This window comes from Chlorocebus sabaeus, chromosome 12 (assembly GCF_047675955.1).
Source record: "Chlorocebus sabaeus isolate Y175 chromosome 12, mChlSab1.0.hap1, whole genome shotgun sequence".
Taxonomy (NCBI): domain Eukaryota; kingdom Metazoa; phylum Chordata; class Mammalia; order Primates; family Cercopithecidae; genus Chlorocebus; species Chlorocebus sabaeus.
Window position 1 is genome coordinate 61,423,551 of NC_132915.1, and position 23,587 is coordinate 61,447,137.

Below are 23,587 nucleotides of genomic sequence, written 5' to 3' on the forward strand. Positions count from 1 at the left end.
AGCAAATCTAATGCCTTCCCAGAAAAATGCACATACCTACAACATTTTGGACAGTTTCAGGGATTCCAAGACATACTCACCTGCTCCTGAAGCCCATTAAACTCAGTCCTTAAATTCGATCTAACCATTAATTAAATCATATCAACACATCCACCCCCTAGTATTTTAAGGAACAGCTCAGTGAACTGATCACTGTGTTAATTGTAAGGTATGTTTCCTGACACTGCAAAGTTTCCTTTCACTGAGGGCCCACAGACAAGATTTCCTCTGGTTTGGGGACCAGAAATAACTCTTCTGCCTCTTTGGCACTGCTTTGATTTTTCTCTCATGGAAGTTGTAAGTTATGGTGCCAATTGTGTGTCTTTCCTTTGCATTGAGTTCCTGATAACTCAGGGACAAATTTGAAACTATTTCTGGTTACTTTATGGAATGTATTTTGTGTTTCCCCCTATTTGTGGCTCCATCTGATTTGCCTACCGTAATTCTTCTCTTTGCTTTCATTTTCTCACTTATTTTTAATTTAGCTCTTTATCTTATATGAAGCTTTATAGGCTACCCTACTAACAAATAAAATATTTTTTTAGATTTCCTTCTTATTTTCCTAACCAGATTTGAAAGACAGTTAACCCAGGAGAATACTGAGTTATGCCTCTCACCACCCCTTCTCACCTCTCTCTGTTCTCCGTTGAAGCTTTGGGGACAGCTTTTCTGCCATGGAGAACAATGCTTAGGAGATTTAGAGAAATAGCCAGGTCTATGTTTTTTTTGTTTGTTTGTTTTTCTTTTCTTGGTGTAAGCTAAGGTTAATCTTTGCTTGCTTCACTAAGCCAGCTCCTTTCTTGCTTGCCTCCTTAGCCTAACTCCACGAGAATTTAACTCCTATGGCTCCCGCCGAGGTAATGACGCCGTCATGGCACGGGGAACATTTGCCAACATTCGCTTGTTAAACAGATTTTTGAACAAGCAGGCACCACAGACTATCCATCTGCCTTCTGGGGAAATCGTGAGTATTGTCTTCTGCTTCCTGCAGACACTAGCATTTGTCAGCCTTGGTGGAGGTTGGATATTTACAGTTACTCGTCTTTTGGTTTTAGTTTTTCTTCACAGCTCCATCCTACCTCAGACTAACTACAGTCCTCCTTGCCAGGTGTCTATATGCATAGAATCTATCACTGACAAATTCAAACCTTTTCTTGTTGCTTAAAGATTCTAAACCGTGGTTTCACCGAGTCTCGTTTCTTAGGAATTGAGCTTTGAGTGAAATTTCATTTAAAGTATTTGAAGGGGAAATACCAGGTTAAATTAAAGGTTAAATTTATCAAGAAGTGTTATTATATGACTTTATTGGCATGTAAATTAATTCGTCTAATCCACATGAAAAGAAGGAGTAGAGAGGCGCTTGGAGGTGTGTTTTGGTGCTAATGGGAGCACCATGGTCAGTGTGCTGCAGCAGGGACTGTTTGTTCCCAGCTCTGCGTTATAGTAGCTGTGGGGCCTTGAAGTTATTTCCATCTCCGAGCCTCGTTTTTCTCACCTGTGAAGTAAAAATACTACCTACCTTGGAAGAAAGCTGTGAGGCTTAAAATGGAATGAAATATAAAACCTAGCATAGAGTCTGGTGCATGTCATAGGTCCTTAGTGTCACTTCCCTTCCCAGCGAGTGCTGTGAAATTGCCTGTAAACTGTTTAACTTATTTGAGAAATAACCCTGCCGACTTATTTTAAAATAATAATAGCTAATATGTCTGCGGCACTTAACCACATTCCAGGTGTTCTCCTAAGCTCTTTGCATATATTGATGTATATAATGCTCATAACAACCCCTTGAAGTAGGTACCATGATTATCTGTGCTTTAAATTGAGAACTGAAGCATAAAGAAGTCGTATTACTCGTTTAGGTCACACAGTGGAAAAGCTGAAATTAAAACCCAGCAAGTCTGGCTCAAGTCAGTGCCCTTTACCGCCACACGTACTGCCTTACTCGTAACTGATTGTATTTTTATAACACAAATGCGTTCTTTAGAGATAAGCATTGATAACCAGGACCTAGCACAGCAGATGCCTGTTCAATGAATAGCAGAGGTTACAGAATATTAAATGAAAAAAGATACATGTTGAATGATGGAATACCCGAGAGACCAAGGGGAAAGACTTGTAGTTATAGACTTTGGGGGACCCCTAATAAACGTCACAGTGTACCACACTCATTTACAAGCCCTGCTTGACATAGAACTTCTAGTCAGATGTCTAGAGCCTCATCTTAAATGAGACAGAATCAAGGATGAATAGACATTTGAGCCAAGACTTGAACAGGGGGATGGGGGGGGGTACAAAAAGTAAAAGAAAAAAATTGTATCCTTAGAGAAGACTTCATTTTCTGTGGCTATGAAATAACAATCAGAAGACAAGAAAGAATGTTTTAAATTTACAAAGAAAATTCAAAGGAGAAGTTGATTGGTTGAGAACATTTCCTAGAATATGTAACACAAAGATAAGAGAAAAAAATGTAAGAACTGAACTCAGGAGGCCCTAACACCTGCCTAAATAGAAGTGTTCAAAAGAGAACCAAAAAAAATGCAAGAGAGGAAATTATTTCAAAACAAAACGAAAAACTACAAGTAAAATTTCTCCAACTGAATGGTCTGAGAATCCAGATTGAAAAGGCCAACTGAAGGCCCATCTAAATAATTTTAAAACTCACTCCAAGTTACATCATTGTGAAATTAAGAGCAACAAAAGGAGAAATCTCAACGTTTCCAGAGAAAAACAGCTTACATGAAACAACAGGAAATAAGATGTGTTCCAGACTTCTTGATGCTAGAAACTTAGACTGAGGAAAATGATTTGCATCCTAAAATCTACGCCCATCAGATCACCAGTCAAGTGCACTTAAAGTAATGACACATTCAGATATTTAAAAGCTTAAAAAGCCCTCAATACCTTCCTTAGGAAGCTACTTGGCAATGTGTTTCACCAAAATGAAGGAGTAAATCAAAGGGGAAGACATAGGATCCAGATGAAGGGAATCCCCGGGATGCTGGTGAAGGAAGAGTCCTCTGTAACAGGAATGCACCAAGCCCAGAGGGCAAGCAGTCAGCCCAAGTTGGAACAGGACTGAGAGCTCCAGGAATGATAGCTCCATGACAGAGATTTTAAAATGGTAAATTGCCTGATGTGTTTGAATGTCTTTAAAGGTGATTTGTACTGCAGGGCTTAATTAATGGGTAAGGACATAGAAACAGGAAAAACATAGAAAAAATGAAAATTACTGACTCCAGTGAAACATGTCTTAAATCACCAAGAAAAGGAAATTGTAGTACATTACCTGGCTCAGCTGTAAATAGTATTTATGTCGCCATAATCATGCAAACACCAAATGCTGACTTACCAAAAGAACTGTATCGGGAGGTTGGGGAGAAGGGAAATGTGTGGAAGAGGAGAGATTGTTAAGAGAAGTAAATCCTCAAAGTAGGAGATTGACAGATAATTTTTAAAAAATTGAGAAATCAAGAACTAGTAGTTTAAACATAATACCTAGAGATACACAGGCACAGTAACAGAAGAAAGAGCTAAATGCTGTGTTCTCTTTAGACGAGCATAAGAGTGCAGGGAACTGTTTCTTTCTAAGCTGTCGATGGCTCTCAGCATGGCGCGTTTAATAGAAAAGTCAGCAGACCTGAGTTCTAGACCTGCTTAGTCCCTCTGATCTTGGGTAACATGACGTGCTTTGCCATGAGATTGTCAACTTTGCAGTACTTTTTAAAGCACACACTCTCACATTTTTAATACCCAAAGCTATAATCTCTGAAAATATCAGGTAAGTTGTTTCTTTCGTCTTTGAAAGGATCCAGACAATTCAGTTAGACAGAAGAAGGTTTTCACCATTTCTGTGACAGTTTCTATATTTATGAGTTCTGTCTAGCTGAAGACATACAGAATCCTATCCACATTTAGGTAATGCCATGTGAAATTAACCACAGGTTCCATCAGTACACCAAAATACGAATTTGTGAAAATCTGTTTGAGAGTTTTCTGTAGCTCCTGTCTCTCCTTTGAGGAATTTTATCTTAGGACTTACATAGCCAGGAAAAATAATGGTACTGCTCAATCAGCAGAGATGATACCATGTCTTTGTAAAGTCTCAGTTCAGTGAGATATTCAGATTTCCTATGAGAAACAAATCTATTTGTGTAAGATGTTTCTCATGTACTAAAATATTAATCTTTTTCTACCTTTTATTTACTTGGGCTTCCATTTGCATTTGTAGCATCTCTTCCCTTGACCTCCAAGAAGAAAGGTGACTAATAAAAGTTTGCATTTTATATAATTTCAGAACATGTTACCTTCTTTGTGTTTTCCTACCTTTTACAGCTGACCTCACTGAGTTTCTGATATCGAGTCAAAATTAATGTTTAGATCGGATTCTGTTTTTTGAGTTTTAAAATAATTTAGTCAATGGAAAAGAAAAAATTGATCTAGTTTCCTTCTGTCCCCTGATGCCTTAGGATTCCAATGTTTTTATAAAACCAACAACAATTAGGCATTTCTGTCAAAAGAATATAAAATGGTTTTTAAGAATACAAAATTTAAGGCCAGGTGCAGTGGCTTAAGTGCCTGTAATCCCAGCACTTTGGGAAGCCAAGGTGGGAGGATCATTTGAGATCAGGAGTTCAAGACCAGTCTGGCCAACATGGTGAAACCCCACCTCTACTAAAAATACAAAAATTAGCCGGGTGTGGTGGTGTGCGCCTGTAATCCCAGCTACTTGGGAAACTGAGGCAGGAGAATCACCTGAACCCAGGAGGCAGAGGTTATGGTGAGCTGAGATCGTGCCACTGTACTCCAGCCTGGACGATAGAGCTAGACTCTATCTCAAAAAAAAAAAAAAATATATATATATATATATATATATTTGGTAGAAGTAGAAAGATCAAGATAATTGGGAATTTGTAGACCAGATGTCTGATTGCACGGATTTGGTCATCTGCAGACCCTTCTGGCCCTGCCCTCACCAGGGCTCAGGGGACTTGTGTCCACTCTTTGCCTCTCCTGCATCTGTGAAACTTCCTTTTCTCTTCCTCAGCTTGATGTGTTTGATGCTGCTGAGCGGTACCAGCAGGCAGGCCTTCCCCTGATCGTTCTGGCTGGCAAAGAGTACGGTGCAGGCAGCTCCCGAGACTGGGCAGCTAAGGGCCCTTTCCTGCTGGTGAGTATGAAGCAGCCAGGAGGCAGCTCCCCTCTGAACTGTGAGGGTCCCCAGGCACAAATCCTGTTGCTTTACTTTCCAAGAAGATGTCAAGGAAGAGCAAGCTCAAAAAAGCATGTAGCGTTTATTCCTGGCCTGCTTCTTAGTGCCTCTGGATTTATTTTACTTGGTGAAGGGCCATGCAGAGTTGAACTGGATCTGTCATTGATTAATGAACCTTGGGGGTGTGTCTGTAGAACAGTTTTGGGGTAGGGTCTGTGAAGTCTCTGAAACATATCCAGAAGTGTATACAGATGTCTTTCTTGGGGAGCGGTGTCATGGCTTTTATAACATTCTCAGAGGCTGAGGACCCCAAATTTATTCAAGTACCTTGTTCCAGGTAGATGTCAGGAATAAGCCAGAGCTATTGTATTGTCTGTCAGGTTCACAGAAGAGAAAAGGAGCCTGAACTTTTTCAGTAGTTACTTCGGCAAGAATGCGTTCCAAGTCTCCTGGAAAATTGGGAGAATCACTTTTTACAATTGCTCTTCACTGCCTATGAATATCTGTTTATGGGCTCTCCATGAGAGAGGGAAACTCACCCTGCACATACCCAGGCAGCTCTTTAGAACCTTCCGCCATCTCGGGGCTCCACCTCTTGAGGTGTCCCCATAGAAGGGGCCATGCAGGGAGCAGAGAGCTTTTACCTCTTGAGCATTTGCTTGCCCTAAAAGCAGAGAAGAATCGTGCCACCCAGCCTGAATCTTCAGGGTGGGGTAAACATGGCTTACCTGATGTCAATTTAAATCATTTATGGCTCGCAAATTAATGCACTTGGGAAACACTAAGTTCATATCCAGAAGTACAGTAAAAAAAATGTGGCCGTTTGGCAGGCAGTTCTCCAGACATCCAGGCTTCTGAAAATGTCTTTGAACATCACACCTATTATTTTCATTGGTTATTTTGCTCTAAGGAAAATAGAAATGTTCTCTGATTAGTTAGTAGTAGGTCAAAGGCCTGTCTTTTCTGGAAACTACTGAAAAGATCCAGATAATTGCAGAAGAAAAAGGATTTTAGGAAGTGGGTTGGGAGCTGGTAGCCAAAATGCGACCCAAGCAGTCAGCACTCAGGTAGGGAACTCTAAGATCTGATAGAGGATAAGAGAACTGGCCCCCAGGGGTTCTCTGGAGTCCAGACTTTTCTACAGAACCGCTGAGTTCTGGCTGCCCAGGAAGCCATACGCTCTTCTGTTCTGTAGCAGTCCAGGCTGGGCCACTCAGCCGTGCTGGACTGTACTTACCAGAGAGCAGTGGACAGCTATGATTTACAGCTTCTGAAGCACAGCAGCATGGCCTTTGCACAGAGCTAGTGACATGAATAGGGTGTGTTTAGAAAGCTTTCTACTTCCCCACAATACATCCACCTATCCCTAAAACCCTAGAAAATATCTACAGCCCCAAAGAATCTGCCCTTTCCCTGTAGCAGTGCTTTGCAAGTTTGGAAACACTTATGGGATTATTATTTTGTTTTAACACCTGTGCTTGGATCTCATCTCCAGAGATTCTGGTTTAATTGGTAAGGAGAAAGGCCTGGACATTGGGATTTTACAAGCCTCCCCTGCTGATTCTGGTATGCAGCAGTGGTTGAGAACCATTGCGCTATAGTTCACGGTTCTCAAAATTATAAGCATCACTAGTCCCCTCCCACCCATGCTCCCTGCAAGACATTCTGATGCAGCAGATCTGGAGTAGTACCCAAGTATCTATGTTTTCAACAAGCTCCTAAAGTGACCCTGGTGTTGGGCAATTAAAGTGTGCCCTAGATATCAAGAGACCTCTTAGGGTATTTTAATATTATATGACAGTTATTAATTATAATAAACTGATGGGGAGTTCTAGTTAATGGAGTACCATCCTTTATTGCTGTATATTGCCGATTATAGATTCCCAGTAAAACATACTTTAAGCTTAGTATCAAGACTATATTCAACGCAATTTGGTCTTTGAAGCAGAAAGTGTAAAAGCAGTACACAAGAGGTAATTGTTTACTTTATCTGTGGTATGTTCTGAAAGTTGCTTTATTGATTGAACTTTCTGTGCCTGCTGATACAGCTAAAATAGTGGGAAAAAAATCAAGGGAAAAATTTTATGTTGTTTTGCGATGTGGATTCCAGATACAATGTAAGTTTGCTCAAACATGTTACATCGCTTGTCAGACTCCGGGGTCCAAATACCAGATTCCAGCACTGACTCCCTGGGTAAAGGAGGACAATAAGGGCATCTACATCCCTGGGTTAGTGGAGGGTGGAATGAGAGGAATTATTTAAGTGCTTACATAGTGCCTTTACGTTGTGAGCAATCAGTGAAGACTAGCTGTTGTGTTATTTATCACTAGGGGATAACATTTTATGTAAAATATTAATCGGTACTTACAAATAATTTACGTGTGAGAACAGTTCTAACTTACAAAGTCTTTTGTTTGTTTTTGTTTTTTTAACAATCACCAGCTCAAGAAGCTTATAATGTGGGGTAGGGCACAGACCAGTAAATAGACAATTACAAAGCAATATAATAGAAGAAAACACGGTGTTATGAGGCAAACATAAGGACCACTAGCTGAAGATTAATTACGCCATTTTCTGTCATCCTAGATGTATTCAAGATGTAATTCCCTTAGAGTACAAAGTTAATGTAAAAAAAAAACAACGCATCATTGTGACCTTCAGTCTAGAAGATGTATGGCAAAATTAGGCTGGAGCATCTTTTTCTACTGTGATATTAGACATCTGATTTCACTGAAATATAGTATACAATTGCTGGAAATGAGGGCCTATAAAAGTCCATAAAACCAAGTGACTTTTCAAGATATAACAAAGGTAAAAGGTTACTGTCATCACTGTCTATGAATCATCTCATGATCAATATTCTAGACTTGGAAGTAAAATAATAAAAAGCTTAAAGTAAAATAAAAAGCTTAAAGCTTTTTATTATTTTTATCAGATAATTAAACAATTCTTTGGTATTTAATACTAATATTTCAGAAATAGAACTCCAGAGTATTTCCAGATTTGCATACACTGACTGATTTTTAGGTTTATCATCCTTCGTTTTATAACGGAAGTGATTTCTTATACATTGATAGAATGTAGTATGATTGTAGTGACTTTTTTTACTCTGACATTAACTAAAAACATGGTGTAAATTGAGAATTATAGAGGTAGCAAGGCAAAGGTTACAAAATATATGCAAACATTTTTGTTTATTTGTATGCTGTATTTCATTGTTGTGTTTACTTTTTATTATTATACTTTAAGTTCTGGGGTACATGTGCAGAATGTGGAGGTTTGTTACATACATATACATGTGCCGTGGTGGTTTGCTGCACCCATCAACCCGTCATCTACATTATCCTCCTAATGCTGTCCCTCTCATAGCCCTCCACCTGCCAACAGGCCCCGGTGTGTGATGTTCATTCCCCTCCCTGTGTCCATGGGTTCTCATTGTTCAACTCCCACTTATGGGTGAGAACGTGCGGTGTTTGGTTTTCTGTTCTTGTGTTAGTTGGCTGAGAGTGATGGTTTCCAGCTGCATCCCTGTCCCTGCAAAGGACATGAACTCATCCTTTTTTATGACTGCATAGCATTCCATGGTGTATATGTGTCACATTTTCTTAATCCAGTCTATCTTTGATGGGCATTTGGGTTGGTTCCACGTCTTTGCTATTGGGAACAGTGCCACAGTAAATATACATGTGCATGTGTCTTTATAGTATAATGATTTATAATCCTTTGGGTATATACCCAGGAATGGGATTGCTGGGTCAAATGGTATCTCTGGTTCTGCATGCTTGAGGAATCACCACACCGTCTTCCACATGGTTGAACTAATTTACACTCCCACCAACAGTGTAAAAACATGTTTCTTCCCACCCGCTCCAGCATCTGTTGTTTCCTGACTTTTTAATGATTGCCATTCTAACTGGCATGAGATGGTATCTCATTGTGGTTTTGATTTGGATTTCTCTAATGACCAGTGAGGATGAGCATTTGTTCATATGTATGTTGGCTGCATAAATGTCTTTTGAGAAGTGTCTGTTCATATGCTTTGCCCACTTTTTGATTGGGTTGCTTTTTACTTGTAAATTTAAGTTCTTTGTAGATTCTGGATATTAGCCCTTTGTCTGATGGATAGATTGCAAAAATTTTCTCCCATTCTCTAGGTTGCCTGTTCACTCTGATGATAGTTTATTTAGCCGTGCAGAAGCTCTTTAGTTTTAATTAGATCCCATTTGTCAATTTTGGCTTTTGTTGCCATGGCTTTGGTGTTTTAGACAAGTCTTTGCCCATGCCTATATCCTGAATGATATTGCCTAGGTTTTCTTCTAGGATTTTTATGGTTTCAGGTCTTACATTTAAGTCTTTAATCCATCTTGAGTTAATTTTTGTATAACGTGTAAGGAAGGGATCCAGTTTCAGCTTTCTGCATATGGCTACCCAGTTTTTCCAACACCATTCATTAAATAGGGAATCCTTTCCCCATTGCTTGTTTTTGTCAGGTTTGTCAAAGATCAGATGGTTGTAGATGTGTGATGTTATTTCAGAGGCCTCTGTTCTGTTCCACTGGTCTATATAATTGTTTTGGTACTAGTAACATGCTGTTTTTATTACTGTAGCCTTGTAGTATAGTTTGAAGTCAGATAGCAGGTAGCATGACGCCTCCAGCTTTGTTCATTTTGCTTAGGATTGTCTTGGCTACGTGGGCTCTTTTTTGGTTCCATATGAAATTTAAAGTAGTTTTATCCAATTCTGTGAAGCAAGTCAATGGTAGCTTGATGTGGATAGCACTGAATCTGTAAATTACTTTGGGCAGTATGGCCATTTTCACAATATTTATTCTTCCTATCCATGAGCATGGAATGTTTTTCCATTTGTTTGTGTCCTCTCTTATTTCCTTGAACAGTAGTTTGTAGTTCTTGAAGAGGTCCTTCACATCCCTTATGAGTTGTACTCCTGAGTATTTTATTCTCTTTGTAGCAGTTGTGAATGGGAGTTCATTCATGATTTGGCCGTTTGTCTATTATCAGTGTATAAGAATGCTTGTGATTTTTGCAGATTGGTTTTGTATCCTGAGACTTTGCTGAAGTTGCTTATCAGCTTAAGGAGATTTTGGACTGAGACAATGGGGTTTTCTAAATATACAATCATGTCATCTGCAAACAGAGACATTCCTATTTGAATACCCTGTATTTCTTTCTCTTGCCTATTTCCCTGGTCAGAACTTCCAATACTGTGTTGAATAGTAGTGGTGAGAGAGGGCATCCTTGTCTTCTGCCAGTTTTCAAAGGGAATGCTTCCAGTTTTTGCCCATTCAGTATGATATTGACTGTGGGTCTGTCATAAATAGCTCTTACTATTTTGAGATATGTTCCATCAATACCTGGTTTATTGAGAGTTTTTAACATGAAGGGCTATTGAATTTTGTTGAAGGCCTTTTCTTTATCTATTGAGGTAATCATGTGGTTTTTGTCTTTGGTTCTGTTTATGTGATGGATTACATTTATTGAATTGTGTATGTTGAACCAGCCTTGCATTCCTGGGATGAAGCCGACTTGATCATGGTGGATAAGCTTTTTGATGTGCTGCTGGATTCGGTTTGCCAGTATTTTGAGGATTTTTGCATTGATGTTCATCAGGGATATTGGCCTGAAATTTTCTTTTTTTGTTGTGTGTCTGCCAGGTTTTGGTATCAGGATGATGCTGGCCTCATAAAATGAGTTAGGGAGGAGTCCCTCTTTTTCTATTGTTATTGTTAGGAATAGTTTCAGAAGGAATGGTACCAGCTCCTCTTTGTACCTCTGGTAGAATTTGGCTGTGAATCCGTCTGGTCCTGGGCTTTTTTTGGTTGGTAGGCTATTTATTACAGCCTCAATTTCAGAACTTGTTATTGGTCTATTCAGGGATTCAACTTCTTCCTGGTTTAGTCTTGGGAGGGTGTATGTGTCCAGGAATTTATCCATTTCTTCTAGATTTTCTAGTTTATTTGCATAGAGGTGTTTATAGTATTTTCTATACTGGTACTTTGTATTTCTGTGGGATCACTGGTGATATTTCCTTTATCATTTTTTATTGCATCTATTTGATTTTTCTCTTTTCTTCTTTATTAGTCTGGCTAGCAGTCTGTTTTGTTGATCTTTTCAAAAAACCACCTCCTGGATTAATTTTTTGAACAGTTTCTAGTGTCTCTATCTCCTTCAGTTCTGCTTTGATCTTAATTATTTCTTGCCTTCTGCTAGCTTTTGAGTTTGTTTGCTCTTGCGTCTCTAGTTCTCTTAACTGTGATGTTAGGATGTTGATTTTAGAACTTTCCTCTTTCTCTTATGGGCATTTAGTGCTATAAATTTCCCTCTACACACTGCTTTAAGTGTGTCCCAGAGATTCTGGTACATTGTGTCTTTGTTCTCATTGGTTTCAAAGAACATCTTTATTTCTGCCTTCATTTCATTTTTTACCAGTCATTCAGGAGCAAGTTGTTCAGTTTCCGTGTAGTTGTGTGGTTTTGAGTGAGTTTCTTAATCCTGAGTTCTAATTTGATTGCACTGTGGTCTGAGAGACAGTTTGTTATGATTTCCATTTTTTTGCATATGCTGAGGAGTGTTTTACTTCCAATTATGTAGTCAGTTTTAGAAAAAGTGCGATGTGGTGCTGAGAAGAATGTATATTCTGTTGATTTGGGGTAGAGAGTTCTGTAGATGTCTATTAGGTCAGCTTTGTCCAGAGGTGAGTTCAAGTCCTGAATATCCTTGTTAATTTTCTGTCTTGTTGATCTAATATTGCCAGTGGGGTGTTAAAGTCTCCCACTATTATTGTGTGGGAGTCTAAGGCTCTTTGTAGGTCTCTAAGAACTTGCTTTATGTATTGGGTGCATATATATTTAGGATAGTTAGCTCTTCTTGTCACATTGATCCCTTTACCATTATGTAATGGCCTTGTCTCTTTTGATCTTCGTTGGTTTAAAGTCTGTTTTATCAGAGACTAGGATTGCAACCCCTGCTTTCTTTTGCTTTCCATTTTGTTGGTAAATCTTCCTCCATCCCTTTATTTGGAGTCTATGTGTGTCTTTGCACTTGAGATGGGTCTTCTGAATACAGCACACTGATGGGTCTTGACTCTTTATCCAATTTTGCCAATCTATGTCTTTTAATTGGGGCATTTAGCCCATTTACATTTAAGGTTAATATTGTTACGTGTGAATCTGATCCTGTCATCATGATGTTAGCTGGTTATTTTGCCCGTTGATGCAGGTTCTTCATAGCATTGATGGTCTTTACAATTTGTTATGTTTTTGCAGTGACTGGTATCGGTTGTTCCTTTCCATGTTTACTGCTTGCTTCAGGAGCTCTTGTGAGGCAGGCCTGGTGGTGACAAAATCTCTCAGCATTTGCTTGTCTGTAAAGGATTTTATGTCTTCTTCACTTATGAAGCTTAGTTTGGCTGGATATGAAATTCTGGGTTGAAAATTCTTTAAGAATGTTGAATATTGGCCCCCATTCTCCTCTGACTTGTAGGGTTTCTGTAGAGAGATCCATTGTTAGTCTGATGGGCTTCCCTTTGTGGGTAACCTGACCTTTCTCTCTGGCTGCCCTTAACATTTTCTCCTTTGTTTCAACCTTGGTGAATCTGACAATTATGTGTCCTGTTGAGTATCATTGTGGTGTTCTGTGTATTTCCTGAGTTTGAATGTTGGCCTGCCTTGCTAGGTTGGGCAAGTTCTCCTGGATAATATCCTGAAGAATGTTTTCCAACTTGGTTTCATTCTCCCTGTCACTTTCTGGTACACCAATCAAACATAATTTGGTCTTTTCACATAGTCCCATATTTCTTGGAGGCTTTGTTTGTTTCTTTTTACTCTTTTTTTCTCTAATCTCTGATATATTTTCTTCCACTTGATCGATTCAGCTATTGATACTTGTATATGCTTCACAAAGTTCTCATGCTGTTTTTCAGCTCCATCAGGTCATTTATATTCTTCTCTAAACTGATTATTCTAGTTAGCAATTCATCTAACCTTTTTTCAAGGTTCTTGGCTTCCTTGCATTGGGTTAGAACATGCTCCTTTAGCTTGGAGGAGTTTATTAGTACCCACCTTCTGAAGGGTACTTCTGTCAATTTGTCAGTCTCATTCACTGTCTAGTTTTGTTCTCTTGCTGGCGAGGAGTTGTGGTCCTTTGGAGGAGAAGAGCCATTCTGGTTTTTGGAATGTTCAGCCTTTTTGCACTGGTTTCTCCCCATCTTTATGGATTTATTTACCTTTGGCCTTTGATGTTGGTGACTGTCGGATGGGGTCTCTGAGTGGATGTCCTTTTTGTTGATGTTGATGCTATTCCTTTTTGTTTGTTAGTTTTCCTTCTAACAGACCCCTCTGCTGGAGGTCTGCTGGAGTTTGCTAGAGGTCCACTCCAGACCCTGTTTGCCTGGGTATCACCAGCAGAGGCTGCAGAACAGCAACAATTGCTGCCTGTTCCTTCCTCTGGAAGCTTCATCCCAAAGGGGCACCCACCAGCTGCCGGCCAGAGCTCTTCCAGTCAGGATACACGGGGGTCAGGGACCCACTTGAGAAGGCAATCTGGCCTTATCAGAGCTCGAATGCTGGGCTGGGAGAACCGCTACTCTCTTCAGAGCTGTCAGGCAGGGACATTTAAGTGTGCTGAGGCTGTACCCACAGCCATCCCTTCCCCTAGGTGCTCTGTTCCAGGGAGATAGGGGTGTTGTCTATAAGTGCCTGGCTGGGGCTGCTGCCTTTTTTTCAGAGATGCCCTGCCCAGGGAGGAGGAATCTAGAGAAGCAATTGGCCATGCTGAGCTGTGGTGGGCTCCACCCAGTTTGAGACTTTGTTTACACTGAGGGTAAAACCGCCTACTCAAGCCTCAGCAATGTCCAATGCCCCTCCCCCTACCAAGCTCAAGCATCCCAGGTTGACCTCAGACTGCTGTGCTAGCAGCAAGAATTTCAAGCCAGTGGATCTTAGCTTTCTGGGCTCCTTGCCGGTGTGGGACCCGCCAAGCCAGGCACTGGAGGGAATCTCCTGGTCTGCCATTTGCAAAGGCCATGGGAAAAGTGCAGTATCAGGCCGGACTGCACCATTCCTCCCGGTACAGCCTCTCATGGCTTCCCTTGGCTAGGAGAGGGAGTTTCCTGACCCTTTGTGCTTCCTGGGTGAGGCAATGCCCCAACCCACTTGGAGTCACCCTCTGTGGGCTACACCCACTGTCCAACCAGTCCCAATGAGATGAACTGGGTACCTCAGTTGGAAATGCAGAAATCACCTGCCTTCTGTGTTGATCTCACTGGGAGCTGCAGACCGGAGCTGTTCCTATTTGACCATCATGCCAGCTCTCTGACAGAGTCTTTTGTAAAAGATTGGAACTGTGTCTAAACTACTGCTTTTATTCATCAGGGAATCAAAGCTGTCCTGGCCGAGAGCTATGAGCGCATTCACCGCAGTAACCTGGTTGGCATGGGGGTGATCCCACTTGAATATCTCCCTGGTGAGAATGCAGATGCCCTGGGGCTCACAGGGCGGGAACGATACACTATCATTATTCCAGAAAACCTCAAACCACGAATGAAAGTTCAGGTCAAGGTAAGCTGGAGCCTCTATGCCAGGCCCCATCAAAAGGGGTCCCCTTGTTTGTAACCAGTCTTGTTAGAAGGAAATTAGTGAGGTTTGGAAGGTAAAAAAAAAAAATCACTCAGTAGGACTGCATTAGACTTAGGAGGCCTACTAGCACCTTTTCTACGGATGATGCCTATGGATTTATTAATTTCTCTGTTTATTCATAGAGTTATCCTCAGTTCCATTCTTACCTCCCACCCCCTACTGTACCCTGTTCCCGGTCTCACTCAGCCCAGAGGCAGATCATGATGGAGCTCAGGAATGTTACATTTGACATTCCCTAAAACATTTCACTATAAAAATGTGAGCAACAGATATACTCACCCCTCCCTAAGCCTGCCCATAGGCACCAGGCTTTGATTAGCCCAAGAGTAAAACTGACAGATCCCTAGGCAAGGTAAAGTGCCCAGCACCAAGTCCCAGGGGGGATTCGGTGTCTGTGTCTCAGATAAGCAGGTGGGCCAGCTGCCTAAGGGACAACCTTAATTAAATCTCTGCTGATCGGATACTCCGTCCACAGGGAGCCCCCAGAGGTTCAGAAAATATCACCCCAAGAATATTAATAGCTACTGCCCTGAGAGGCTATTTCTAGTTCTTAGATGCCTCTCCCCTCCAATCATTTGCAGTCTGCGTGATTCTTAAACTTTAATGGGCAAAGCAGCCTCCCAGGGATCTTGCTGAAATGCATCTTCTGATTTAGTGGGTCTGGGCTGGGGCCAGCAGCCTTACATGTCCCCATGTGCTGCTGGTGTTGCTGACATGCGGACCACACCTGAGGGGCAGGCTGGGCAGAATCTCCTCTGAACAGAGCTGTCTCGCCGCCTCCCTCAGTGATTCTTCTGTTTCTTTGTGCCGCAGCTGGATACTGGAAAGACTTTCCAGGTTGTCATGAGGTTCGACACTGACGTGGAGCTCACTTATTTCCTCAATGGGGGCATCCTCAACTACATGATCCGCAAGATGGCCAAGTAGGAGACCTGCACTTGGTGCTGCGCCCAGGGAGGAAGTCCACCACCAGCCAGCCCAGGCCCTGGTGGAGAGGCCTCCCCGGCTGCCTCTGGGAGGGGTGCTGCCTTATAGATGGAGCAAGTGAGCACCAGGGTTTTGGTGCCAATCCTGCAGGCACAAAACCAGAAGTTTCTACATTCTCTATTTTTGTTAATCTTCTCTTTTTCCAGAATTTGGAAGCTAGAATGGTGGGAATGTCAGTAGTGCCAGAAAGAACCAAGCTTGTCTTTAAAGTTACTGATCACAGGACGTTGATTTTTCACTATTTCCTATTAATCTTCAGCTGAACACAAGCAAACCTTCTCAGGAGGTGTCTCCTACCCTCTTACTGTTCCTCTTACCCTCTGCTCAATGAAACCTTTCTCTTGAAGGTCATTTTCCTTTCTATATTATACCAGTGTTAACTGACATGGATAGATACGAACTTTTCACACTTCAAATCAGAGCAGTGATTCTCTCTTCTCTCCCCTTTTCCTTCAGAGTGAATCATCCAGACTCCTCATGGACAGATCGGGTGTTGAAGTTTTTTTGATTATGTACCTTTTGATAGATCCACATAAAAAGAAATGTGAAGTTTTCTTTTACTATCTTTTCATTTATCAAGCAGAGACCTTTGTTGGGAGGTGGTTTTGGCAGAACATATTTCTAATTTGAATGAAATGAAATCTATTTTCAATGAAAACACGTTGACTTTGAGTTTTGCTGTGTTTGTGGCTGGAATTTGGGACATTTAGTGCAGAGTGAATCTCAGACTATGTCATTAGGAAGCCTGAACAACCTTCATATTCTCCCATTTTTACAACTCTATCAGAATTATACAAGTATAATGGAAATGTTTAGGAACCATTATGCTCTACCCTGTTTGGGAGCAGACAAGAGGGAAGAGTAGCCTGCTAGCAGTAGCAATGATGTGAGTATGTAAGGAAAAGCAGATGATCGGTTTTTAGTGCCCTGAAGTTTATCTGCTCATTTTCACCCCTGTAGTCGTTTCTGGGCATGTCTTAGTTTGCTTGGGCTGCTATAATGTAATACCATAGACTGAATGGCTGAAAGAATAGAAATGTATTTTCTCACAGTTATGGAGGCTGGAATTCTGAGATCAAAGTTCTAGCCCCTTCATTTTCTGGTGAGGACACTCTTCCTGGCTTACAGATGGCCACCTTCTTGCTTGTTCTCACATGGCATTTCTTTGGTTTGTGCCTGGTGGGAGAGAGAGAAAATGGGCTCTCCCATGTCTCTTCTTACAGCAACACTAATTGTATTGGATCAGGGTTTCACTCTTAGGGAGACCCAGGAAAGCTGGTGGTATAATTTGGTTCAAGTCCAAATGGCCTAAGAACCTGGAGGGGCACGGGGAATGCTGGTGTAAGTCCCAGAGTCTGAATGCCCAAGAACCAGCAGGAGCTGTGATGTCTAGGGACAGGAGGGCAGGATCTTTGTAACAAATTTTTTATGTCAAACTTAGCACTCAGGGGATATGGCCTGGCCATCACAACGTCTGGAATCTAATCCTTTTTCTACTTCTCACACAGATGAGGGATCAAGACAGGTTATTTAGCATCCCTGCACTTGCGGTCCTGGGGATCTTATTTATATTCATAAAAAAAATTACAAACAGCCAGGCACGGTGGCTCACACCTATAAAGCATTTTGGGAGGCCGAGGCGGGTAGATCATCTGAGGTCAGGAGTTCTAGACCAGCCTGGCCAACATGGTAAAACCCTGTCTCTACTAAAAATACGAAAATTAGCCAGGTATGGTGTTGGGCACCTGTAATCCCAGCTACATGGGAGGCTGAGGCAGGAAAATTGCTTGAACCCAGGAGGCAGAAGCTGCAGTGAGCCAAGATCATGCCATTGTACTCCAGCCTGGCTACAAGAGCAAAACTCCATCTCAAAAAAAAAAAAAAAAAAAAAATACAAACAGAATTCCATTATACAAAAAGCCTGTGATCCTCATGTTAGGATCAGTCCTAGAATAAAAACACTAATAATGGCTGAGAAAACAGACCTCCACCCTCTTAGCTCTCCATTACTGAGCAGCTGGGGAGCTGTCTTGATCCCCACATTCAGTGGCTCCTATGGTCTGAATGTTTGTATCCTCCCAAAATTCACGTGGTGAAACCTTAACCCCCTAGGTGATGGTAATAGAAGCTAGGGCCTTTGGAAGGTGATTAGATCATGGTGGTGAGGCCCTCATGGATGGGGGTAGTGCCTTAAAAGAGGCTCAAGTTAGAGACCCCCTCATTTCTTCTACCATGGGAGAACACAGCAAGAAAGTACCATCTGTGAACCAGAAAGTGGGTTCTCACCAGATACTGAATCTGCCAGTGCTTTGAACCTAGACTTTCGGCCAGAACTGTGAGGAATGTCTATTGTTTATAAGGCACCCAGTTCATATTTAGTTACAGCAGCCCAACCAAAGACCGTGGTTATGAGGAAACAGATTCTTGTGGCTAGACTAATGGAATTGGGTCCCTTACCTCCAAGTATACCTTCTGTCCTTTTCAGTAAAAATATCTTCGCCAGACACAGTGGCTCATGCCTATAATCCCAACACTTTGGGAGGCCGAGGCTGGAGGGTTGCTTGAGCCCAGAAGTTTGAGACCAACCTGGGCAACACTTTACAAAAAAAAATTAATTAATTAAATCAGCCAGGTGTGCACCTGTGGTCCCAGCTTTTAAGGAGGCTGAGGTGGGAGGACCACTTGAGCCTGGGAGGTCGAGGCCATGATTGTTCCACTGCACTCCAGCCTAGGCAACAAAGTGAGACCCTATCACCCCCCCGGAAAAAAAAAAAGGTATCTTGGCCAGTGTCTCAACCTTGCCCACTAACAAGCCTAAATAAACGAACTTCTTTTACCTGGTTCTTTAAGGGCTGGTCGTCTTACTATCCAAATAAAAAATATGCTGTTCTCCCTCCCATATTCTTTGGGAATGAAGATTCCCATGTTTGTTCTGATAGTTTTCCAAATTCATTACTACCTGATCCCTCCTAGGGAAAAAGGCATTCCTGGCATCCACAGCAAGCTAAGAGTTAATATTTTTAATATAGCAAATAAGGACGAGGGATGCCCTTCGTGTGTATTTACCCACCAGACTTTTATGGTACGTCGGGAGTAATCTAGGGGAAAGATCCATTAGGCATGAATCTTAGCTGTGGTAGAAGCACAACTGAAATTAGCTAAAGAAAAAAAAAAAAAAAAAAAGCTGGCTCATAGAACTTGAGGAACAGTGGTGACCATGACTGTGGGCTTGATTGGATCTAGTGACTCAAGCTCCCTTCCATTTGCCCCTCCAACCACCCCCCATCCCTCTGTCAATCATACCTTCTATTGGCCTCTGCAGTAGAGTGGCCTCTTCTGGGCCCTTCCATATGCCAGGGGATATGGCCACCAGCAGTTCTGGGGCAACCATTAATAATTTGTGATCTTGGAGATTTGTCTCCCAGTATTCCCTAGGGCAAAAATATTGGGAGTTCCTAGTCACCTAAATGAATAACTTTATTTTTGGCAGTTTCCCTTTCAGGGCTCTAACAGGACTGGAGTAATGCATGGGGTTATGTAGGAGCAATGCAGAGCCACTTTTGAAAAATAGTAACCAAGGTTCTCCTGGCTGCCTTCTTAGGACATTATTAAATGTCATAAACACAAGTGGATTTTAACATCCAGCCAGTTTGTGTTCAACCAGATGGCATAATCATCATGAAAAAAGATTATATAATGGTAGCTGACATTCTTATTTTTAAAAGTTGACATCCCAAGAGTGAATCCTACATATTCAATACAGATTTATTGAATGAAATTTGTAGTTTTATGTTATAATGAAACAGAGTTCCAGGCATGTACCTGCCAAATTTGGTTCTGGTTGTCTTTTCGTATGCAGGCTGGATACCTGCTACTGTGCTTTTACAGGATGTTAACAGTGTCCCCTGAGTAAAACAGAACCAGGGTCAGTACATTTGGGAACCACTGAGTTAAACGGGTTTTATCACTGCAGAACAGACACAAGAACAATGTGTGCTGTAAATCACTGTTTGCAGGGAAGGTGGCAGCAAATGGCACAGAAACCCACCTGACCACAGAGTGCTTTCTTCTGGGCGTCTCACACACTGTGCTCCACAGGATGCTCTTGAGAAACACTGAGCTATGGTTGGTCTGCTGTTTGAAATTCAAATAATAATGAATCAATTTTAAGGACAGGAATTGTTTTACTGACCTTGATGTTGAGATGAGTCTTCATTTCAGGGTGAAAATATCACAGCATCAGCACAGGCCAGGACCGCAGAGATAACAAGGTGGTGGTTGTATAACAGGTGGTGTCTCAACCACAGGAGCTTCAAAACATGCACATGGCTGGACACCCTGCCAGGATGCTGTAATGGGGCTGGGCATGTGTCCATGAAGAAGACTCCCCAGTTGTTTCTAAAATGTGGCCTTTGGTCTAGAAATGCAATGACCAGCATTTGGGATTCAGTCAAGAGATCCACTTCCTAAAAGCCTACCTACTCATCTCTTTCATTCAATACATGTTAACCAAGTGCCTACTTTGTTTGAGTCCATGCCTGGTGATGACATTATTCTATTAGAAGTCAAACAAGGAAATGCTAAGTTTTCATTATTTCACTTCAGTCTGCCTGCCTCAGTTGGCTGAAGAGGACTATTCACCTTCATCCAAATTGAATCATTTACACACTTAAAAGAACTTTTCTTGGCCAGTTATGGTGGCTTATGCCTGTAATCCCAATACTGTGGGTGGCCGAGGCAAGTGGATCACTTGAGGTCAGGAGTTCAAGATCAGCCTGGCCAACATGGTGAAACCCTGACTCCACTAAAAATAATAAAAATTAGCCGGGTATGGTGGCAGGTGCCTGTACCCAGCTACTTGGGAGGCTGAGGCAGGAGAATCACTTGAACCCAGAAGGCAGAGATTGCAGTGAGCCGAGATCACACCACTATACTCCAAACTGGGCAACAGAGTGAGACTCCATCTCAAAAAAAATTTTTTTTTTCTCGTATTAAATCTATTTCTGGTAGATGTTTTACACATCCTATTGGAGTTCTTAAACAGTAGTGTATTAGTCCATTTTCACACTGCTGTAAAGAACTGCTTGAGACTGGGTAATTTATAAAGAAAAGAGGTTTAATAGACTCACAGTTACACATGGCTGAGGAGGCCTCAGGAAACTTACAATCATGGCAGAAGGGGAAGTAGGCACGTCTTACATGGCAGCAGATGAGAGAGAAAGTGTGTGCGTAAAGGCGGAATTGTCAAACACTTATAAACCATCAGCTCTTATGAGAACTCACTATCCCAAGAACAGCATGGGGACAACTGCCCCCATGATCTAATCACCTCCCATCAGGTCCCTCCCTTGACACATGGGGATTATAATTCAAGATGAGATTTGGGTGGGGACACAGAGCCAAACCATATCAAATAGCAATTAAAAAAACAATCACATAAGAAAAGACTCTCTTAATAAAATACAAATGGAAAATGAAAAAAAAAAATCAACTCATAAACTTGGTTTAAATAATCAATTTGTATTGGATCTTAGTAAGAATACTGCTACTAGTAATTATTATCAAGCAACTACTGTGTCATGTACATTTCACACATTCTTTTAATTAAAAACTCTCCACTAACCCTTACAGTTCAGTATTATCCTTGTTTTATAGATGAAGAAAAGCCAAAGAGAAGTTATATAACTGGCAAGTTTCTCTGGCTCCCTGCCTGCACCATTGCTCACTAGATTGCATGGAGAGGGAGGCGGCTGGAACACCTCATCCCGTTGATCTCCAGGGAACTCAGGCACTTGCTTCCATGTCTAGAAAAACCGCAAACTAAGCTCTTTGAAGCATGAGCAAACCTTGCTAAGTGACACATGAATGCCATTTGGATACATATTCTAATCTTTCAAGTAGAAAGGACAGTCAGACTGCCTCACCTGTAACATCCAAGGGATCTGAGAACAGACATTCAGTCCAGGTGTTGAACATCAACCATTAAAGGAAAATCATCAAAGAGAACAATGGCACATATTAAGAGAACATATTAATAGGGCAAGATATATAGTAAACTAAGTTTTCAAGAAATATTTTATCATTTTTATGCTAACTACTAAAAGCTGTCCACTGTAGAGGGGACACACATTGCTACATACAGCAACTCTAGAGTGGACAGCTTTTAGTAGTGAGCATAAAAATGGCTTTATGTACTCATGTTCTCTGTGTAGCCGTACCACACGTTGCTACACAGGGAACATGAGTACATATAACCATTACATATACATACCTGTATGTATGTATAATAGTTATATATACATATGTACAGTATATACATGTATATATATTGAACCCTTGGAATTACCAACCCTTAAGGGATCAGCAAAGAGGAGGACTCAATAAAAAAGACTAGACTAGAACTAGAAGAGAGAAGAGCCCAGGGACAGTTTCAAGAAGAGTGCTCAACAGGGCCAAATGTGCAGAGGTCAAATAGAAGGTCAAGAAGTGCCCAGTGGATTTGGCAACCAGAGTCACTGGTAACCTTCAAAAGAACAATTTCAGTAGATTGTTAATGGTAAAAGCCAGTGTACAGTAGGTTAAGGAGAAAAAAGGAGATAAAAATTCCCAACATTCCATTCATTCATCTATCCCGGTGTGTACAGAGTGATTACTGTGTGTTTGTTGGCAGTTACTCAAAAGAAAGCTAGAAATGAGGCTTTTAAATTTTTCCCAAGTACTAAGAGCTCTGTTGGCCTACAAAATATTCAGTGCTGTGATTCACTCATGTGTGCTTTGCATATATAATATAATACAAACTGTTAAAGATATTTTTTAAAAACTATTTTCACAGGCATACAAGCGATCCATGATAATACCCACTACGTTTGTTTCTTCTCCACTCAAAGTTACTCATTCCGTGTAGCTGAAGATTGAGGCCCTGATATCATTTGGCCATTTCTGCTGGATCAAATGGTATCCTCTCAAAATGAAAGTCCTTCCACTTCGAGTACAGTGTCTGAACTCCAGTTGCAATATCCTCCACCACAAAACTTTCAATTTTTATAACTGGAATCTCAAATATCTTGTACTTCACATGGATTCCCCAGTCATGGCTGCAGTTCTGTCGGGCACAGAATATCTTTCCTCTTTTATCAAAATTTGAAAACTTCTTTGGCTTGGGATGTGGTCTACTCACAAAGCATTCCTTAAAAGCATCTCCAAGCACAGTGTAATGGCATTCCTACAGATAAAGGGATGGAATAACACACAAAAGAGAACATTAGAACCAGTACATAATTGTGATTTAAAAAAAAAAAAAAAGAAAACTCCACAATAATCTGAGATGAAGAACAGGTGGGTGTCACTTATTTTACAATTGGAGGAAAACAAATATGGATTCACCTAAAGTCCAGAGGACGATCCATGCACCTGACTCCCTTCTACAGGCAGGGTAGGGTTGCAAGTGAGGACACTGGGCACCTCATAGAGAGGAAGATTAAGAAGGACCCAGGTAACCCAGCTTCTGAAGGTAGATACTTATTATTCAAAAACACAAGCGATGTTTGTTGAAAATCTGTGAAGCTGAAGTTCACCAGTGGCCCTAGCAGGCACAATCCAAAGGATACAGGGAAAATGACCAAGGTCAAGGTGCGTTTGAAGAAGGTCAGAGACTAACATGTTCACAGGCCCCACCTAGAGTCAACTTTAGAGTAAACGG

At 41.3% G+C, this 23,587-nt stretch overlaps 2 protein-coding genes across 3 annotated transcripts in view; one reads left to right on the forward strand and one right to left on the reverse strand.

The window, feature by feature from the left end:
* ACO1 (aconitase 1) overlaps nucleotides 1-16,546 on the forward strand; it is a 68,584-nt gene extending 52,038 nt beyond the window's left edge. The window contains exons 18-22 of one of the 2 annotated variants that reach the window (XR_012094822.1): nucleotides 856-1,003; nucleotides 5,084-5,206; nucleotides 14,638-14,823; nucleotides 15,715-15,945; nucleotides 16,345-16,546. Coding sequence is in view for 1 of the 2 variants with exons in the window: in XM_007969031.3 (XP_007967222.2) it covers nucleotides 856-1,003; nucleotides 5,084-5,206; nucleotides 14,638-14,823; nucleotides 15,715-15,828 (571 nt within the window). In the remaining variant the exon portion in view is untranslated. Of the gene's footprint in view, nucleotides 1-855; nucleotides 1,004-5,083; nucleotides 5,207-14,637; nucleotides 14,824-15,714 lie in introns of both variants that reach the window. The other variant, XM_007969031.3, reaches the window with a different exon arrangement.
* Nucleotides 16,547-22,491: 5,945 nt separating this feature from the next.
* Nucleotides 22,492-23,587, reverse strand: part of RIGI (RNA sensor RIG-I) — a 71,138-nt gene continuing 70,042 nt past the window's right edge. Inside the window, exon 18 of the mRNA XM_007969032.3 lies at nucleotides 22,492-23,110. Coding sequence (XP_007967223.3) covers nucleotides 22,814-23,110 — 297 coding nt within the window. The 3' untranslated portion in view covers nucleotides 22,492-22,813. The remainder of the gene's footprint in view (nucleotides 23,111-23,587) is intronic.